Source organism: Ambystoma mexicanum, chromosome 6p (genome assembly GCF_040938575.1).
Source record: "Ambystoma mexicanum isolate Mex_15411 chromosome 6p, UKY_AmexF1_1, whole genome shotgun sequence".
NCBI classification, from domain to species: Eukaryota; Metazoa; Chordata; class Amphibia; order Caudata; family Ambystomatidae; genus Ambystoma; species Ambystoma mexicanum.
Window position 1 is genome coordinate 1,071,038,094 of NC_090935.1, and position 22,663 is coordinate 1,071,060,756.

The window sequence follows — 22,663 nt, forward strand, 5'->3', positions numbered from 1 at the left end:
TTGCAATTGAGTGGTTTCTGTTTTTGTTTGATATTTTTGAATTGCTTTTGCGAGCCAATATTTTTTTTTCTGTTTCTGAATTGGGGTGTTTACAATTGCCTGGCTAGTTTTCATTGCCGTAGTTGTTCCTTCCTAAAAAAGGGCTACATTCACTGCTGGCATACAAGTTTTTAGAGTGAACTGTCCCATATCCATTTCTGTAAACCAATTGGGAGGGTAACTTGAAATATTAGAAAACGTTTTTTATGCAATTAAATAAACACATATTTTGCCAACACGCCTTGCTGGTTTAATCAGGCTACAGGTTCACTTCAGTTTCGTACTGCGATTATTATTTCAAAGTGTTTTTTACGGTTTTCAACAATTACTTAAATAACTTTTTCACTGTTACCATTCACTGGCCGGATTCACCAACAGAATTTAGACAAGTTAGAAAAAAGAGCTTAGGCAATCATACAGATAACCTCACACTGAGATTATTACAGAGTAACTCCTGATTTTACCTGTGATGTTTGCTCAGAGCGCTTCCCCCCGCTACCCTGACTATCCCGCTAGACAGCGATACAGCAGGCAAAAACACTTGCCAAAAGCACTTCCCAAATGCGCCCGCAAATGCGCCCGCAAATGCGCGTGCACAGTGCTTATGACTATTTCCAGGCGGGGGGGCTTGATCGGCACTACAACAAAGACAAACAAAGTCAAATTATTAAGGGAAATAGCCGTTACACACTTGTGAAAGTCTGGTGAAAGTCTATGTTGTTGGTCTATGGTGCCCTATGGGCCAATAGAATTCCAGGGAATCGTACCAGTCCAATCACAGTTCACAACATCAAATCCACACGGAGTAATGGCACCAACATTGCTCGAGCACCGTCACAATTCGAATCAGGCAGCAGGACACAGCGAAACAGCAGGCAAAAACACTTGCCAAAAGCACTTCCCAAACGCACGCGCGCAAATGCGTGTGCACAGTGCTTATGACTATTTCCGGGTGGGGGGGTGGGATCGGCACAGTCCAAACACAGTTCACGGCACCAAATCCACACTGAGTAATGGCACCAACGTTGCTCGAGCGCCGTCACAATTCGAATCAGGCAGCAGAACACAGCAAGACAGCAGGCAAAAACACTTGCCAAAAGCACTTCCCAAATGTGCTTTCTCTCAATACTGAGGTATGGGCAGAGAATAGGAAATACAAACTTGCAAATGGCAATCCTAAAAGCAAAGAAAATACATTACAACATACTGATCACCACCATGGCAAACTCTCATGCAACTCTGCACCTCAAAGCACACACTTCTAGATATCCAGTCATGCAAAGTTTATTGTGATGATGAGCTGCAGCATTTTCTTACAAATAAGATCATAGGGATCCGATTGACAATTGTAATAAAAAAAGCAATCTCAAAACACATTGCTATCTGATGCATGAAGGGTTATCCCTGATATGCCACACTCACATCTCACCTTTGCATTCAGTCTATAAAAATTATTCATGCTCCATAGTGAACTCACTGAAAACAACTTCATGCCAGGTGGACCCGGGCCCCCATGCAAAAAAAGAATCGACCGTGAGGTCCCTGCTTCCTCGATTTTTACCAATGTAAATGTGTCTTTGAAGAGGGCTTCATTGTGAACTCCCTAAAACCAACATGGGTTATACCACTTCTAAAAAACTCTTGGTAGGTCTTGCACCAGGTGCCAACAATAGGCCAATCTGTAACTGGAATAGGGTAGAATCTCTTCAATTTAGGCACTTCATTGAGGAAGTTAATCATATAGGGGGATTACAATTGGGCTTTGGGCAAACCCGAGGACATAAACTGCACCACTTGATGTGCAGGATAATCTACCCAACTAATTGAAATGTTTGTGTCAGGCATCCGTAAGATGCATGATCTGTCAGAAGCCTTTGAAAAGACTGGACCACCAGATCCTGTGAGACAGACGCATAATGGGCCTGGGACCTGACTATGTCAAAAATAAGTGGTTTAATTAATTTGTTGCGACAAGTCAACCCCTATCAAGAGACCTTTTTATGAATCCTTCTATTTCCTGATCACTTTGTGGTGTCCCACAGGGCTCATATCACTAAATGACCCTATAAAATGAAAATATTAAACCTCTGCATAACTTACTAGCAATAGCTGGAGTGACCTTCCTCAAGTAAGCATTTGATAGACAGATCCTACTATGATCAGCAGGCCACCCTAGAGATATCTTGGAGCAGATCTAGACTATTTTTAATCTTCTATCTTGAATCAATCTAAAATTGAATTCTTCCCTCTACAAAGTGATCATAAAAAGCGAAGATGTCCTCAATTTACACACATATCTCCATTTATCAGGTTAAAATAAAAACTTCAAAGTAACATCTCTTGTCCAGTGATGTATTCACGATAAGGCTCACCAGGTCCTGGCCTATGGCAGCAGGTTGCCACTAGAACAGCATTTTTAAAGCAGTTTATTTAAATTGACTCTAAATTAAAGTTAATTTTGTTTTCAGAGTCTGGCTAATCCACAACAATTTGTGAGCCTTTTCGAGCTGGTATCAGTCATTGCACTGTGACAGCTAAACTCTTTGCTGACCAAACTTGTTTATATGCTTGATGTGTATACAAGCTTTATTGTTAGGGTGACTGTTGTTAATTAAACAAAAGGAAAAAAGGAAATGTGTACCAAACCCAGCATGCATTGACCATTTAGTGATTCAGTCATACTACTCTCACTGACATATATGACAGATATAAACTCTGTGGTCATAAAGAAGCACTACTTTCCCTTCCTGGCCCCTCATCTCAGAGGTCCAAAGGGTGAAATCATAAAATAGATTGCACAGAAGTTAAAATGTCAAAGAGTAAAGCTAAATGTGCTGGTGCACCAGGAAGTAAGTGAAATGATACCCAGAGTCATAGATGGGGGTGGGGAAAACATGTTTTGTCAAAGGCACACACCGTTTCACAGCTGCAAAGGAGAAAGTTCTGAGGTGTCACATGAAGATATCCATTCAGCTGTCTGTAAAGAAGCTGCCCAGCGCGAGGCAAGCTGTTGGCATCCCTGCTGGATTAATCACCTGTCTTTGATGACATTCTGCTGCCCCCTCGGTACTACCAGGAAAACCAACTGCAATGCATTCCATACAATGTGTAGCAGTTATTTTTAAGAGCAAACAACTGTAACCTTAAGAAAGCATTAAAAAAAGGAGTGAGCAAGCACCATAAGTGAATTTGGTCTGATTTATTCCAGATGTACACAGTGCGAGTGTACTATAGAAAAAAACATTTAATCCTATACAGTTCATCAAATACAATTATTCAATCGTTAACTAATTAATTAAATAAAAAAATCAACCCCACATAAAATGACAGACACATAATGAAAACACCACATGTGATCCCATCACATCCTATACAAAAGCGCAATAATGTAATAATGTGTTGGACAAATAGGTCAATTGTCTATACCAGTCTGGATCAAGTCAGGCATAGTGTAAACAAAGTGAGTCAGCTATCCAACATTGTACTCTCGTAATACATAATAAAAGGGCAGCGCTCCAGTCATTTAGTCGCATATGATGAAGGAGCAATCCTGCTTCACATGGTATGCTTCAGAATGCCCTACTTAAGTTTCTGGTGCTGTGGCCTAAGATCAGTGGTGGAAGTGGGTAGGAGCAGTTGGGAGCGGTGCTCCTCTACTTTTTGTTATTAGGTTTTACTAATCCAATACTTTACTTTTAAAAAGAAACTGTTCCGGAATCGTTTCATTTAAAAAGAAAAGTGTAGGAAGCAGTTGTAACTTGCACTTAAACGGCAGGCATGTTTGCTTGAGTGTTTGTGTTGTGCGTGGAAGGGGACATGGTGATGGGATTTGTGGGGAGGCTGGCCAGACCAGCACAGTACATAGTTCTACTACTTCTCTTCGACCACTGCCTAGGATGTATGGATCAGCCTTCTTCAGGGCTTTATTTCATAATGCACAGGACAGTGATTGTGGCTCCATCGTTTTATTCACTACATCTGAGCATTGCATGCGAAGGGGAGATAGACAATGGACGTCTCCTGCAGAGTCTTAGTTGCTCTGAGGGTTCTTTGGACACGAATCCCAATGTAAAATGATAATCACCAAAAGTAGTGATAGTCACAGCCTTAGGGCAAAATTAGCCAAGTTGTTGACCATAGAAAGGCCAGCATGTTGTTGTAGTAGGGTCACAGAGCCACTTCCAGTATGTGTCAGTCATGCCACCAAGTCCAGCGTGCTGGGTTTAATTGCTAAAAGACTACTGTTACAGAAGTCTTCATCAGGAAATGTGACAAACTGGAACCTGTATATTGTACAGTTTAATCAACTCTGGAGAGTTAGCAAACATTTTAAATGACCACAAATGCAAGTTGGTAAGACTCGTAGCCTAAATCACATCCATAAAGGTAATATTTTGTTGGAAAGCCAGACCCATTACTCGTTTTCACTCTTGTGGCCTCATCACGAGTTGGGCGGTAATGCCGGTGCTATTAGCGCCGGCGTTAATAGCCCTACCGCCAAACCCCTGGTGCTAATAGCGCCGGATCACGGGTTTGGCGGAACGGGTATTGCCCATTCCCCACTGAGCCCATTCAGGAATTCCCCATTCCCTATTGGGCTCAATGGGGAATTTGCGCGCTCTTACCGCCGGCAGATTTCACGCCGGCGGTAATAGCACGGAATTTCGGCTTATTTCCCCCCAGCTCGGAGCTGGGGGGAAATCTGCCAAACCTGTGATTTGGCGGACCCTGCGGCGGTAATAGCGCTACTGCTGCATTTAAGGGTTACCGCCAAACTCGTGATGAGGCCCTTAGTTGGGTATTTTGGACAATGGCACAAATAGCAATAATGTATAGTGTATATACACCATAATTTGTTATAAAAGCTGCCTGCATTGATCAACTATGAGGAATGTTGTTGCTTCCCACCCATGAATTTCCAGGGTCGCCCTTAACCATTATTCCACAATGAGAATGCACAGCCGAAGATTCCAAGAACCATTTCCACCTGTCTTTACTTTACTAAGCTGTTCATGTCCAGGCGGAGTTTAGACATTTCACTTGTGAGTTTGCCTTCTTTTAATGTCGTTCCAGTCCAAGGGATTGGAGGTGCGTGGGCTTCGGCAGGTGGCATCTTGCCTTATCTCTTGCATGCCCCCTATGCCCTGCTACTACCGGAGCTGTAACCATGAGGAGGTTTAGTTCTTTTTAATCATCATTTTATTTTATGATGCAGCTGTACCATCTGCATGTATTTTATATATAGTGTTGCCGTTTGACAGGACCGCATGTAGAAATGAAGTTATGTACCCTAAAACATTTATATTGCAGATCCGTGAAGGTGCTTTACTTTGGATGAAAGCAGACCAATCAGGAGAAACCAAATCAATTTGGGCATTCAGTGAGAGCGCGCCTTACTGTCTCAGGGTTGGTGTTACAAATACGACAGATGCATTGCTCTTTTGGTAATTGCCATTTGGCACCCCAGAGTGCTCTAACAAGGAGTTGGTTTGTCCGCATGAGCAGTCGAAATGTACGAACCACTGGGTCAGGGCACTTTAATAGATAGGTTTGTGCTTGAAAACAGGAGTGGGCAATGCCTTCTATTTGGGGATAATTATGAAGCATACTCATGTGGGTGTAGTTACATTCCCAATCCCATCGTTTAAATATTTCTTTTGTAATGAATGTTTAATAGCATTAAAGTTACTACAACAGGCTTTTTCCATAGACCAATTGAGTTCTGTATATAACTCTGTGGTAAGCTCATCGTATAAGTTGGTATGTGTTTTTTCCCATGCAAATGATGTTATTACATATTGTTCTTAGCATTTGACATTCTGGGTGAAATACAGCTTTCAAAGGTAATAGCCCTCTGTGCATCACGATGGTCGCTTTTAGGCAGAGAAGGCCTAATTCATCTCCCACATATTGCATGGGACAGGAAGATCGAAGTCGCAATATGGTCCGCCAAAAGTGTCTTTCAACTCTATCCAACCAGGATAAATCAAGTGGCTGAAGACAAACTTGATTAAGCCACCAGTAGCTCATTTACAGCAGTAATTGATCAATTTACTCGCAGCAGACTGATTAGCAATAACATGGGGATGCCAAATATTGCCACTACTGCTTGATAGAGCTGGCTGAAATAGTTCCCCAGAGGATGTGCTTTGGGATGTGATGCGAGGTAAAGGGTAGGAAAGGCAATTGAATTAGCATGGCTCTGGGCAGTAAAGGGTGTAGACATCACCAAATACCCACAAGTCGAGTCCCCCTTACATGTCATCTTTCCCTTCGCTGTATTCCAATGGAATGTTTTAGCTTATAGGTGGTATTTAAGCACCATCTAATAGTCAAAACAAAAAAAGGAATGGATCCTGCATCAAGCATAATTCCTAAACGTGAGTCAATTCATTGCCTTGTTGTTAGTCTTGCAGCATGCAACACACATAGTGATTTCAGTGTTCCTTTAATGAGTGCTTTCGAGCATTTGTGCATGTATTCTCTGCCTAATATTAGTGCAAGCAAAACAGGGTCTTTTTTAGAGATGTTTGAGCCTTAAAGTGCACCACCAGAATGCGGGTTTGAACCTTTGAAGAAAAGGTTTGACCCAGTTAGAGCCATTTGAACCCTCTTAGACATGGTTCGCAAGTAGAAATGAGTGAAGTCAGTAAAAGTCTGATTCGGCTTTAATCAGCTCCAATCAGTTCAACCAAATTCAAGCCATAGCTCACCGGTTTGAATTGGGTTAAAACATTTGTGCCAGAAAACACTGTGCAACGAGCATCTTACCAGTGACCGGGTTTCCTTGGACTTCCAAATCCCGACTGCAGTGTGGTTACTGCAGTGCTGCCTCTGGTGCCCTTTGAACTGCATACTGAGTACATTAGCGGCGATCACGACACTGAAGCGTTTTTGATTTGTGCCAGAAAACAGTGAAACACCATGCAATGTAGATCTTACCAGTGACCAGGTTCCCTTGGACATCCAGATTCCAGTGTGATGACTGTGGGGCTGCCTCTGGTGTCCTTTGAACTACATACTGAGTACATTAAGCATGACATGACACTGAAGTGTCGTGCCAACGTTACAGCAGCGACGCACTTGAAGCATTCAATGCAGGGGATTACTGCTCAGGAGGATGGTTGGAAGGGGAACCATTTTCGAAACACATCGATGGAATCTGAGGTTGAAAGTGCTTTGAACAATTGTTTAACTGATATTACTAATGTTAATGACGTTGAGAGCAACACAACATTTGATCCGCTTGCCCTACCGACTCTATCCTCCTCTCTATGGTTCGTGACCTCTCCTCAGAAAACATCAATAACACAGCTAATGCAGTAGATAATGGGGAGGAGAGGGAAGATGCTGAAAATGCTGAAGAGGGGAATATACTAGAAAACAGCATACATTGTATGGATAGCAATGTAAGTTGTACTTGCGTTGAAATGCTTGGAGTTTTTTAACATAAATTGACCACATTGGTAATGAAGTGTGATTGTCTTTTGGAAAAGGGTATCTCACAGGCATGCATACTGAAAGAGCTAGGTCAGAAATGCAACAAAATAGATGATACAAATCAACAACAAACTAATATTATTGAAACACGCATGAAAATAGTCACTCATACCTCCCAATTAATTAGTAAAATGATGACGGAGTAGCGACGCAGTGAAAGAAGGCAGGAAAGTGGACAATGAAAAAACTGTGATAATCGATATTGAGTGTCAGGAAGAAAAGAGAAGTAGGGCACAAATAAAACTAATAAGAAACCTAAAACGAAAAAATTATAAGACAAGCATTTTTATATGTGAAAAGTGAAGACCGGAACTTCACACTCAGGAACCAAACTCTATGGACATGGATGTTCTTGGTGTCGCCACAAAAAAAGCCAATGAACATGCTAAGAGTAGCAGGGAGAATATCTCTGTGATTAGAGATGATAAAAACAAAGTGAATGACAATGAAATAAAAACATCATTTACCATAGAGGCTGACACGGATGTAATTCAAGGTAGTAGTCCCTCTGGTAAGGCTGAGACAACTAAGAGATTGAAGTCCAGTAGCACTATGATCGGAGAAGATCTACGAAACAGGGCTACTGAAGTGGCACAAACAAGTTATAAACAGTCTAATAGTGAAATAATAAAGAAAAAGAAAAAAAGCTACGCTTAGTGAAAATGGTGATGATATTTTAACAGACATGGTAAGATTGCTTCAGATTACTACTCAACAAGATACAACTGCCAAAACTACTAATGCATTAGATGCTTCACAAAATTCACCCTAACAGAATCACTGATGGTTTCTAGAACGTATCATCACACTTTGATGGTGCAACCTAATAAGACTCTATGTAAGGCACGTAAACTGAGATGAATACTTGGGAATAATGAAGATGGCTCCATCAATAGAGAGACATTCTTGCAATTGATACATGAGGTGTTACCTCTGTGGTGTGTGCATAACCAATACAACAAGTTAGTGGACATCAGGCAAGAGAAAAATAAAGCCACTTCTTACATTCATTCTTTTCACTGATGACTTCATTGCCAATATCATGAAGCATGAAGCTGCCCTAATGAAATTGGGATATGAATGCGCAATTATTGATTTAGGAGTTATGATTGAAAACAGGAATATAAAGTTGAGCACAAAATTTGCTGCTTGGACGGATAAAAAAACTGCACTATGTAGGGGGTCAAACTATTGCATCTAACAACCATGAGAAAGTGGGAACTACATCTTTGTCACAAGGACATACTCAACCAGACCACAGTGATGACGAAGGGTGGCAATGGCTGATTATTTCTTTAAGGAAAAATGGACTCCTCGGCCATAACCATATACCTCTTCTATTGTCATGAGTACCAGAGGGAATAAACATTTGTTTGAACAAGGGGTCTTCTTGAATCTACTGATTGTTTTAGTGTTATTGCTTTGCAAGAAACCTGGTTATCTGACGGCTTCATTATAGATGGTTGGTCCTTCATCATTAAAAAGGCAATCCAAGGAATTAGAGTTAGGCCAAAAAGAGGATTGGCATTGGGGGTAAAGAACCCATTACAACTTGTTGAAGTCGATACTAATATCTAATTACCTCCTGGTGGCAAAAATCCAACTGAAGGGCGGTAAAGTGGGATTGCACAACCAAGACATTTTGATTATCACTATACATGACCCGCTGACTTTAAAAGATTATTGTGAAGTTATTATAGAGTTAGAGGATTACACTGAATTCTCTCGCTATTTGGAAGCAACGGCCATATTAATATGAGAAGATTTTAATGCTAGTATACCCAGAGATAGTATGAACGAAGAAAAATAAAAGTGTCCTCCTAGCTAGTGATTTGCTCGAATAGCAGCCTAGAGTTAGGAGTTAAGCGTGGCAAAGAGTGGGCCAATATTTTGTATTCTGCAGGACTTCGAATGACAAATGGCAATTGTACCTCAGATATTCCTCCTCGTTTTACCTTTTCCTCTTTGGTGAAATCCAGCAGAATTGATTATATTTTCTTCACCGTAGCGGGCCAAAAGTAGTGGCAGATCTGATCATATTGATTACGGAAGGGAGTGATCACTTGTCACTTTTATGTACTTTGAGTTGGGAGTATTCTCAAGTGAACAATAGAAAGACTGATGTACTAACTACTAATATGCAAAATAATCACATAATTTAGTCTACTAACAACTTAAGTGTGGCAGGTAAGGTGACAAGAGAGCAACTTAATGGTTTTGTCACGGCACATGAAAGATGCATATCAAATGTTTACTAAGGCAATTGCAACATTTGGAATTGACAGATATCAAGGCTGTGTGCATAACAATAGTGCCAGTATAAAACAATTGCAATAAAATTGGCTGGAAACAGGTAATAACAACACATAGACATGGTTTTGACATAGCACTCAGGGACTATTTAGAGCTGAGCAGGACATTATTGACCCTAGGGAACACGCCTTCACAGTTGGTAAATGTTGGATACATTATAAACAAAGGCTCAAAGAGCACAGAACTACCTGACAATGCAGTAAGTGGAAGGAATTAGTAGATAGTAGCATTACCAGTGGTAGAAGTGTAGCAAAAAAAGTAGTGGGACTGTGGTCTCGGCAGGGGAGAGGGTAGGCGGAATCACAGTGTGACATGTGACAAGGTGTTGCAGTAGGGGCATTACAATAATGTAAATGAACAATACCTAAACCTCCTATTACAGTTTTACATTTGCACAGGGGTATTAATGGACACATCCTCAATATAGAATGGTGAATATGGTCATGGAAAATAGAGGAATAGTGAACAGAAAAATATAAAATTAGTGGAACACTGTTCCTGACCTTTCCCACTCAGTTCAATCACTGTGCATTACTATGACACCAACACTTTCTGGCACATCATCAACTCTTACAGTGAGCATAGTTAAGTGATAAGTGAGGTGGCAGATGAACATTGGGTCAGACACATTGAAGGCACTTTGGGGATTATTACCACTTGCACATTTATAGATAAAAGTGGTACTAAATAGCAGTGGGTATAACCTTTAGACTGCGCTGACATATTGAAAGTTAATGGCTCTTGCAAATCTTCCAGGGCGCCTGGACCGGATGGTAACTGCAACCAATTGATTAAGAGCGATTTGAGCATCTGGGCAGATGCATTACATTTGTTGTTTTGTCTGATTGAGGGCACCCAGCTTATACTGGTTACGTGGAGCGAAGCCATAATAGCAACTATTTATAAAAAAGGAGCTAGACAAGATCCCAGTAATTATAGGCTTTTGGCTATGTTTGATGCCCCTTTCAAAAGTTTTGCTAAACTATTACTTGGAGGACTAAATGATTGGACAGCAGAAAATAATATCATTCCCATGAACCAGACAGGTTTTAGGAAGGGCTCGGGCACTATTGACAATGGACTTTCTTTAGTTACGCAATGTTTAACAGTCTTGGCTTATAAGAAAATTGCCAGTCTATGCAGCTTACATCGACATCAATTCAGCATTTGACACTTTTGATCGCGGTAGGCTATGGGAAAAGCTGATTAGATTGAAATTCCTCATGGCCAGCTCAATATGATTATCACTCTACAAAAAAAACCACTAAAGTGAAAGTGAGAATGAACCAACTGGGAGGAGAGAGCAAATGGATTAACACCTGCTCTGGATTAAAGCAGAGATGCATTCTCGCTCCCTCTTTGTTCAACACATATTGGGCAGACTTGGGTAATGCAATTGTAAATTCTATATTGCTTCCACCAAAAATGGGCGTAACAAGTGTACAGTGGCTCACTTGTGTGGATGATTTGAAATTGCTTGACCTCACACCTAAGGGATTGCAGGCACTCCTGGATTGATTACAGGAATTTCCCCAGTTAAATTCACTAAGGATAGATGTTAGTAAAACTAAAATAATGGTGTTTTCTCCTAAGAGTTTTTCTAGGAGAAACCCCTCTCTGTGCCATTGGACATTAAATGGCAATGACATTGAGATAGTTAATAACTAAAAATATCTTGGTGTGATGGTTGACTCGAAATTGGATGGCACGCAACAGCTGCAGAATATTAAGATGAGGACTGCTCAGGTGGTTGGTGCTATTTATATCTTTATCATACAAGGTGGGATAGTATTCTGCTGGCTCTATGTTCACTCTATACAAAAGTAAAATTCTCCCATCATAGCCAATGGTATCTAATTGTCAGGTCTGAAGATGGGGATGGAGATGGCAACATTTGAGAGATGCATATTGCGTAAAATTTTGGGATTAAATAATAGTCTTCCAGATGAATACATTTATTTAGAATTTGACATCACTAGCATTACTGCCAAGATTGAGATAAGCAGCCTATGAACATGTTGGAAATGTAAGAGTGCCAGTCCTGGTATGGTTATGGTAACTTAAGGATGTGTTGGCCAGTAAAGGTGTGTACATGAAGTCTAGCTACATTGGTAGATTGGCTGCACATGCTAGAACATGGATAAGTAGGTTAAACAGCAAAAGCCTTACGCTCACATATGTGAGATTTAAGAATGAGACTTAGGGCCTCATTATGACCCAGGCTGTAGGGGCTTTACAGCGTCAGTAGAGCTGCCAGTGCCATTAACCCCCTACCGCCTCATTACGAGGTCTGCTTGGGGGACCCGCTAAGGACGCCTGGTAAAACCAGGTGTCCTGAGTGGGTCCTGCGAGCAGACCAGGATACTAACAACGGCCTCGTCATTAACGGGCCCGTTGTTAGCATCCTCCCCATTCCCATTTGAGCCCTATCGGAATCGCCCAGTATTTCCCCATTCAGGGAACCGGGACCCGGTACCCAGTATGGGGGTAGCCATGCAGTTAAAAGCGGCATGGCTACCTCCATACTTTTAATGAGGCCCTTAGTCCCTTTTCCCTATGGTAGAGGCCATCATTTGTTACCCCCCTACCCCTCCCCTTGGGAGATTGGCTGTACAAGCAGCACAAATCTGTGAGGGGAAAAAAAGAAAGTTAGTCACTTCCTGGATAAACTCAGGATGCAAATGACTTTCACACCCGGCGGGGGGGAGATCGGACATGGACAGTAATGGCCCACAGCCCTCAACGAGGACCTCACAGTTCGATCAGGCCTACCATGGCTTGAGCTGGTGGGCAGTTGTCGACCATGTCTACCTAACGGATGTGGCATGAAAGCCATTTTATGATATGATAGGTTATTTATGACATGCTTAATACCCAAAGGTTTCTAAGCACGGACTCAGGGATCGAACCTGTGTTGTTCTGTGTCGTCTTGCTTCCAAGGTGAGCACTTTTCCCCTGAGCTATCCTCCCGAGGCTATTACACCTCCAAATTCCAAATTCAGCAGTGTGGTAACATTTGTCGTAGTTCTGTTACTATCAACAAAGTGGCAGCAATGGAATTACCAGTAGAAATGTATTTCAGCTCCAAAGCCCTACGGAGATCCAACGACAATTAAAGTTCTGGTCCTTTCTAAGTTATATCTGTTTTATTTAAACACTTCTGTAGAACATAGCCAAGCATGTTGGGGTATGTGCATGTATAGTAATAGAAGAGAAGTGTTGGAAGTGCTGCTAGTTGTAAATCTTTACATTTTATTGCACCCGGCAACCGATTTGTCTCAGTTTATGTACTTGCTAATGTGCAAAGGCTGATTTAGAAAAAATCTGCTACTAAAATACACATTATTATGTATCCATCAAGGAAAATTCAGAATGAAAGGCAGAAGAGTTAGCACTGATATATGCGCAGATTTTACATGCTCCACAGTGTAGTTAAAAGCAATATCAGGGCAAGCATTTTATAAACCTGCAATATTGAAAGGAATATATTTGCTAGACTATTTTTCTGTCTGCTGTTTGTTTGACATGTCTGATGTCTTATAGTGATCTTGGCATTAAATAAGTAGCTTGCTCTCTTCACTGTTCAAACAGTGTTCTAAACTATGTTAGGAAAATGATTGAAAATTATTTAATAGTATTATTGATTTCTCTTCTCTTTCTAAGCTCAGCTTTGGTGGGATTCCAGAACCTGGCAAATCTGTTTCAATACCGCACAAAAACTTTCATGGATGTTTTGAGAACCTTTATTACAATAGTGTGAACATTTTTGACTTGGCGAAGAGACACAGCCCTCAGACACAGACTTTGGTAAGGATAACTTCTTTAAGTTGGTTATGTTGTTATTAAATGTTACCTGCAAGTCAAATCAATTGAACATATTAGACGTTTGAATGTTTATTTTGCTCTTATGCACTGTTGATAGCGATGGTAAATCAAGATTTCTGGTTATCACATGACTATTGTGAAGTTGCAAGCAGGAAACTACTGGTGGGTGACTTTGAAAAGTAGCTTCATACTTGCATTCGTAGACACAGACCTAACATTGCCATGGTCCTCATTATAAATTTAGCAGCATTGTGGTGGTAAATGCACCAAACTACTGACAAAGAGAATTACTGTTACCACCACTATGGCCTGGAGATTTACCACAGGATTACAAGTGTTGGTAAGCAGTGTAATTGCCAATTCTTTGGCGTCCAAAGGACTGCATGGGGATTTTGGCAGAATTAGCGCTTGTGACAATTCCGCTGGCAGTAATTCGGCCCATTTTGCTGTTTTTTAGCAGAAAAGTGGAGGATTGTAATGAGGTTACCACTGCATTACCACCTTTTTTCCACACCACTGTACTTGTAATGAGGCCCACTGTGTGTCCTCCTGATATTTGTAGAGGAATACAAACAGGATATGTAGAAAGAATATCATTGTGCCAAAATGCAATATAACGTAGCTCACTGTGAGTTTCTTACGGCAGTCAGGCAGCTGTCCAAATGATGTGACTGGAAGAAATCCTGCAGATGCATCAGCGTTCCTCTCTTAGTTGGCTCTATTAGCCACCTGATTTCCCTTTCAATCTGAGCCAGGTCTTTATATAGCTGTGGAGTTTCTGTACATTCTCGGCGGCAAGTCGAGTTCTCCCCATGGTTGCAAGGTGGAACCATTCACAGCAGAACTTTCCAAGGCCATTCTTGGCAAAATCCGCCAAAGCACAACCGTGCACAGTGCCCGCCAAACATTTCGGATTTGTCTAATTAGCATATGCATATGCACAATGTACCCCTTAAATTAACATTACACTGCATTTCATTAGTTCATTAGTTCATTTGTGCTCCCTAATATTTAACTGACAAGAGTTTCATTGGGGCAAATATGTATTTAACAACAAAGCCCTAATCATATGAATGATTTTGTATGTCTTCTACAATAAACTTAATTTTAACATGGTTTGCGTTAATTTCATAACTTTGCATTTGTAAAAATGTCCATTTTAGAATTCATTTTTTTTAATTTTATTTTATTTTATTTGCATACGTAGTTCAAGAAACACGCATTGGCAAAGTCAACAGTTTGGGCTCTTTTTTATTAATAGGAAAGACATTTGCCAGGGACAGCCATAGTGGTATTAACTGGCCATTGATGCTAGCATGCTGAAAATGGTATGAATACCTGGGCATCTAATAGCAGTACCTACCCAATGCCTAATACCCATACACAAGCCAACATTATTGGATTTGCCAATGCTTGTATTTAACAGGACTTCAGGGAAGGACACGTAGAGTTCTTATAAATTAAGTGGCTGAAGGGAGACCAGGTTAAGACATGTTTTTATTACACCAGTACCTAGTTTACAACTCCAATTAAGTTGCAAACTCTCAGAAAAAGACTTTAAAAAAACCCTTGCAGGCATTTCCAGTGCAAAGTTTAATCATAAGTCTTGATTAAAGTGAGCTCAAACAGCTCCCATGATGGGTGTTTTGGGCGGGAGAGGCAGGAACTAGGTGGAAATGCCCATAGGGTTTAGCATGGTCATTTGTGTCATTCATACACTGTGACCGAAATAGCAAGGTAAATACTGACTGGGTATGTTTGGTTAACCTGTGCATTGTACTATGTCAGTGCATTGGTCACTTGCTATAGCATAATGCTTTCCTGTCATGTTACAGCATTTTCATGCAGGGCATAGTTGTGTGTGTTGGCGACGGTTTTGTGTTGGCTGGGGGAGCAGGTCCTGCATGTGCAGGGCTATGACAGGGCATACATTGAGTTAACATTGGATGGTGATCCCCGGATGAGGTGCCATTTACCTTTACATGCAATTTAGGAATGTGTCATGGCACTACTACTTATCCAGTAGCCAAGTTTGTTGACCTTGGTGTCTCTCTTTGTAGCCAGGGAGCATGCTGTGTGCTGGTAGGTGCCTGTGGCAAAGAAAAGCAGCACTGACACAAGCTTCAGCAGCTATGATATGGCCATTCAGATGTTTCTCTAGCTCTGGGTTTCATCCTGGATCTGGGATATCATCTCTGTGATGGTCTCCTTGTAGAGTCCGTAGAGAGTGATGAGCTACCCATCTATTAGTGCCCAGGATAATGGTCTGACCCATGGGAATTGGCACTCATCTTCCATGGCATCTCCCCCTCCTCCTTTCTGTGCCATGTGCCTTGTGCTGCAGTTTGTGCCTCTGCTGCTCAATGTGGAGCAGTAAGTTTTGCATGTCCTGGTTAGCGACTTCTAGTGGCAGCATTGTGTTTGGAGCAGTTGTGGGCCTTATGGACACTTTCTTTGTAGATTTGGTGCACCTGTGACTTGATTTCCATCACCTGCATGCATTTACCTCCACTTAAACTGCATTGTGTTTTTTGGTGCAATTACCACCAATTTGTGGCATTACTTCAGCAGTATTTTCAGTTGTAATGCTGTTTTCTATTTGTTGTTCCAATTCCACCATCTGAATTAGCACCAGCTCGATTTGCACTGTGTTTCAGTGGTAATTCTGCTGATGCCAATTCCAATGGTGCTAGTTCTAACAGCTGAATTAAAGTCAATTTTCTGGAACGCTCAAATAGGCAGAGTGGCAAAAGTGGCAGCAACAGAATTACCACCCCTTTTTCCACTTACCACCTACTTTTAATGAGGCCCCATGTATTTTTATTTATTTTTATAAAGTTTAATGGAATTGATGGGTGGTTCTGGGTCTGCTCTACTGTCCATAAAGACCTTCTGTAGCAATTGAAGTCAAACTAGTATCTTCCAAAATGTCAGACGCAGGGTTTGGGACAGCACATATTGACTGTTGACATGTCGTGTAGTTATTAGTTCTTCCTGACAATATACCTCTCAAGAGTATGTAAGGACAGATTGAGATGTGTATTGCCCAAAAGATGAGCTACGTCCTCTTACACCACTGGCTGCAAAGCAAAGTACAGCTATTAGCCAAATGAAGAAACAGAAACTTTGCTGTACAGAAAATAATTGAGGTACTCACTAATGGTGCTATTAGGAGTCGCCCAGGTTATTTGGCTGAATCTGTGAGAGGCGTAACCCTGGGAATACAACTAGATTCCCAGCTGTATCCTGCGCATGTTACCCAACCTGTACTGTATCATTTTACTATTTCACTAGCCGTGATGGATCGCTTTCCTGGGACACCATGCTTACACAATTGCATATCCTGCCTTTAGTGGCGGCACCACCATTGCCCATCCTCGTCTGCGCCCTGTTAGTCCATGCCTGATACTTGCTACGCCAAGTCAGCGGATAGCCTCATCAGCCATGGTTCCTGCATATTAAAACAACTAGCAAACACAACTCACTTGCACCTCATGGCAAGTAAGCCCACGCCCCGCCCAGTACCTTCCTAACTATCCAGTTAACCTCGAGTCCCAGCTGCGCTCTGCACCTCTGCTGGAGCATCTGAACGTGATAGGTCACTCCCCACCACTTTCTTTGCGGAACCACTGCCTGCATTAGTTGCAGGACCTTACCGGCATACCCATCACACCCCACCTGCACAAACGCATACACGTATTACTACTAAATAACCAGGTGCCCACCCTGGCCTACAGCGCTCTCACTACACAGTGATTTAACACCTAAGATGCTTCACATTGCTGATACGTACCACTCCCAACCCTCTATGCAGACCAGCGCTCCCAATCCCACACACCAGCCATTGCTTCATATTGGCACACACTCACTGATCACGGTTCAAGTCCTAATTTGGGCACTGTTAGGCACCAACGTTATGCCCTCATCAACACCCAGTAATACTACACTACCTGTCCAACGGCCCGCCACCACCATGATGGACCCTAACCCCTAGCTTAACTCGCCAGCCCTCTGGCTACACCACTTTGCCACCAAACCCATCCCTAATGAACCTTGTATGACTCGCGTAAGAATCTCGAGGCTCGGAGCTCGGCTACACCACCCACCTCCCTCCACTTGGTCGCAGGATCAGAACACCACCATCTGCCTTACACAGGCTCCCCACAATATGCCATCTGCTGTTATCCAAACTAGTCTACCTTGTGCCTTAACCACTAGGAACCAAAGACAAGCCTCTAGATGCCCACACTGGTCATACCATACCAACAGACTTGTAACTGATAACATTTGTAACACCAGCATGAACAAAACACATCCTCTCCTGACTCCCATTACTAATAGGCAGCCACTCAACATGACCATTGCCCCTAAACTTAAAGGAGCCCTCATTAATGCACGCTCTTTCACAGCTCACACCCTCAATATAGCTGATCCCATTGTCACAGAAAACCTGGAGTTGCTTGCAGTCACGGAAACCTGGCTGCATGCAGCCGCTGGTCCCACTCTGTCACTGGCCATTCCAGACAACTATTCCATAATCAGGTGTGACAGGGATACCAACCAAACTAAGGGTGTCCGTCTCGCCATCATATTCAAGACCACACTCAACATTAGAATCGCTAATAGCCTACAGCTACCCTCAGCTAAATCACTATCCATCAAACTGCTTATAACACAGAATCATACAGCCGCAGTCCATCTCATGTATAGGCCTCCTGGCCCAACCTCCTCCTTTGTAGAGACATCTCATCTATCCTTGCATCCAGCTCTAAGCTTAGCTCTCAAATTATTATTTTGGGATACCTCAATTTAGACTATCTGGACAAGAATGACGCCAAAGCCATAGACTTAGCAAATGTTCTGACTGACTTCAGCCTCACACAACATATCAAGGAGTCAACCCACATCAAGGGTCGCACTCTCGACTGGGTCGCCGGTATGAACTGTGCCCTCAACAATATCTCCATATCACCCTGTGCATAGTCAGACCACCATACTATCTTATTCTCCATTAACACCAGCCCACCTGTAGACAAAACTAGCCTTGCCCCCCCTACTTACACACGTAACACAAAAGACATCACATTTGAGAAACTTATACCTCTCATCCTCCCTTTACTGAACTCGGCATCCGAGTCTTGCTCTGACCCCACAGTGCTAGTAGACGCCTATAATCGTGTCATGCTAAAGGCCCTCAATACTATTGCCCCTATCAAACTGCGCAAGCAAAAACCAGGACCCCACCTGAACTTTTGGTTCACACCGCATTTATGTGACCTGCGCAAAAAAAAAAGAAAAGTTGATGCTCTTTGGAAAAGCGTGCCATCCCCAGTAAACAAAAATAACCTCACATCAGCTTCCCTTACCCACAAAGAAGCTATCTTCAATGCACAAAAGGAAGTATACAACAATAGGATCACCCAAGCCCAATCCAGCACCAAGGAGCTATTTAAGATACTCAAGGAACTTGAGTCTCCAATTGCTCCCCTTGACACATGTACACCTTGCCACCCCGACCTACACAATCTAGCCGCCCAAACACGACATCAAACCATTCTGCTTCTCACCACTCACCATTAAGGAAGTAGAAAACATCATAAGCAAGCTCAAGCCCTCCAACTGCCATGATGATGCCTGCCCCGCAGCCATCATCAAAGAGACTGCACCTGATCTCTCCCCTTTTATTACCTCATTCATAAATCCTTCCTTTGAATCAGGCACTGTGCCCGACAACCTCAAGGATGCGTGGGTCATACCTCTAATTAAAAAACCCAATCTGGACCCCATCACCCCGGCCAATTATAGGCCCATCACCACAGTGCCATACTTGCTTAAAATCCCCGATCGTGCAGCCTATCTCCAAATCCAGGATTATCTCAAGCTCAACAATCTACTTGGACTCAAAAAGTCTGGCTTCCGCCCTAGGCACGGCACAGAGACAGCGCTATTAGATCTAAAAACCCAAATCGAGGACCTGAAAGTTAAAGGCAAACTGGCGCTCCTGCTTCTCCTTGATCTTTCAGCAGCCTTTGATTTGGTCGACCACCAAATCCTCTGTCACCATCTCAAAATAGTTGCCCACTTTTCTGATGCAGCTGCATCTTGGATCAGCTCATTCCTGGCTAACAGAACCATGAGGTTTTTCTCCTCACTAGCTGCAGCTGATCAAGCCCACTTCCCGTATGGAGTCCCACAAGGATCCTGTGTATCCCCTACACTATATAACATGTTTACCAAACCTCTCTTTGATATCCTTGACTATCTGGGTATCTCCTACACTAATTATGTGGATGACACCCAGATACTCATCCCTATCAGTGGTGATTACGAAACCGACTCCAAATCTCTTAACACATTCTATACCGTCACCCAAGCTTGGATTGCTAATCATGGGCTCTGCCTTAATGACGAAAAAACTGAGTTAATCATCCTAGGCTCACAAACTAAACTTACTAACCTTGACCCTAATTACAAGTCCTTCTCCACTGACGGGAATGATATCAAAGTTGCCAATGTTACCAAATACGCTAGGAATTTACCTAGACTCCACTCTGTCCCCTAATCATCAAACTAACGCAGTTGTCTCTGCATCATTTTACACCTGCAAATTGATTACAGCCTGCCGGCCCCTCTTGACACCGGACAACTGCCTGATACTCGCCAGAACCCTCATCCTATCAAAAATTGACTACTGCAATGCCCTCTACTTAGGGACCAGCCAAAGAAACCTCGACAAACTCCAGATCATGCAAAACAATGCCATAAGGGCAGCACTCAACATACCTAGACGTGTCACATCTCTAGTATGAGACGTAACATCCAATGGTTACATATCTCACACCGCATAGCATTCAAATCTTTGGTGTTTACCCACAAGGCACAGACCATGTTGCTCATGCCTACCTAGTAGCTCGATTCACACAACACACAGCCACCAGACCGTTGAGATCCGCCCAGGTACACACACTGAACATCCCCAACTTCAAACTCAAATCCCCGGGAGGGTCGAGCTTCCCTGTCCTGGCAGCCAAGCTTTGGAACTCCCTTCCCAATGGCCTAAGGAACATTCTGCACTGTCACGCCTTTAAAGCCAAAACTAAACTTTGGTTACTTGAACAAGATGCATCAGCATCCTCCTCGGCATCTGTCAACTGATAGTGCAACTCAATTGCTTCTATAAGTGCACAACCTGTTTGTAATATAATCTGACGTTGTTGGAAATATGTCTGGTAACTTGTAACTGCACACTATTTTTTACCTACTGCAGTAAATTGTAACCTAACTCTGTTGTAAATATAACCTGTAACAATGTATTCTTTTCCCACTATGTAAATTCCATGTAACCTATGTAATTTCCCTGTAACCTAAAACATGCGCCCACAAGCCCTTGGGCAAGGTGTGCAATACAAATAAAATAAATACAAATACAAATACAAATACAAATACAAATACAAAGAGCAGGTTACTCTAAGTACCCAGAAAAATCCTCAGAGAAACAAGTCACCACACCATGAGCTAAACACCTTACCAGTATTTCTTGAGTGATAGCTAGGAAGAGTCTGTTGAAGATGTCCTACAGGGGCCCGTATCTCACTGGCATGATGAAAGAAATGGAATCCAAAAGTTCTAGTTGAAAACATATCCCTGCTGGCACGAGGATGCGTGTAAAGAAGTCCATGAAAAAGCTACACCTACCACCGACAAAACGAGGACGCCTGTGACAAGTCTCTAGTCCGAGCGCTTCTGGCGCTGGTTTTCCAGAGTTCCAAGAAATGTAGATAGTTTGTCAAAAAGCAAGAGGCAAAAAGAGTCCGATGACCAAAGCCGAGGTCACAACATCCAAGGGTAAGCAGACAAAAGCAGAACCAGAGGAGTCCGATGAGCAGAGCCGAGGTCACAACATCCGAGGGCAAATAGATAAAAGTAGCACCAGAGGAGGCCGAAGGACATTCTGAGTTGAACACCTTAGGTGTCAGATGATAAACCAAACCAAAGGGGCAGACGAATAGCAATATCCTGGAAATGTAACAGCATCAAAAGGAGACTTGAAGATGAGAAATACTAACACCGCAAAATGCTACTGCAACAAAATTCAGAAGCAGCGCTCTGTAAGTGGGTGGTGCTTATATAGAACATCAGCTGATTGACTGTACGGCGCGTCGCTGTGCGTGAGTAAACGGGAGCTTGTGAGCGGGTTACCAGCATTTCCAAGACAACCCCCAATGCTCTCTAAATGAAAGGAGGCGTGTTGGAGATCTTCCCCTAGTGTCTCCTTTAAGCCGTTGCTTTCTGATTGCGGGCCTGCGAGACAGACATGAGAAGTCAAAAGGAGCAAGACAGTGCTTTGATTGCCTCACATTTAGTTGTATTATATTATGTTATTTTGTATTTATATAGCGCCTTATATACCATTGGTATGGTCTGAAGGCGCTGGTAGGTTGAACGCCCTTGGGAACCAAAGTTCAGGTCAGTAGAAAGAGAGGGTCAAAGGCGCGTGTGCGCACCGGGTATGTGTGCAGCTGGTGCAGTATTCGTGTAGTAGCTGCTTCTTAGCAGTGGGTGTGGTGGTTGAGGGATCAGGAGTATGTGTTCGTTCTGGCAGGATTATCCAGACCGAATGTGGCTGCGTTAGGCCTGAGGGGAACACCTGGCTGGGGGGGTGTGTAACCAACAGTGTTTACTTAGGGTGATGGGGAGTGAGCGGCCGATGTTGGTATGAGAACAGTTATACCAAATGGTGTCATAGTATCTCTGTGTTCTAGTTGAGTGGTGGTGTAAAGAAGAGAGTAAGCGTGGGGTGGGATATGATGGGTTATATGTTCTTTCAAACATTTCATGCATTCCAAACCATTCTATGTACGTCATGCAATTCTATGCACTGCAGTCCGTTCTATGCACATTTATTCATTCCATGCGTCCCTGTCTGCCCCACGCACGCACTCTTGTTTGGCCCATGCACGCACTCCTGTCCATGCACGCACTCCTG

General features: G+C 42.6%; 1 protein-coding gene across 1 annotated transcript in view; it reads left to right on the forward strand.

The window, feature by feature from the left end:
- LOC138510185 (contactin-associated protein-like 4) overlaps window positions 1-22,663 on the forward strand; it is a 2,554,874-nt gene that overhangs the window by 1,276,857 nt on the left and 1,255,354 nt on the right. The window contains exon 7 of the mRNA XM_069625670.1: window positions 13,516-13,659. Within this exon, the coding sequence (XP_069481771.1) occupies window positions 13,516-13,659 (144 nt within the window). The remainder of the gene's footprint in view (window positions 1-13,515; window positions 13,660-22,663) is intronic.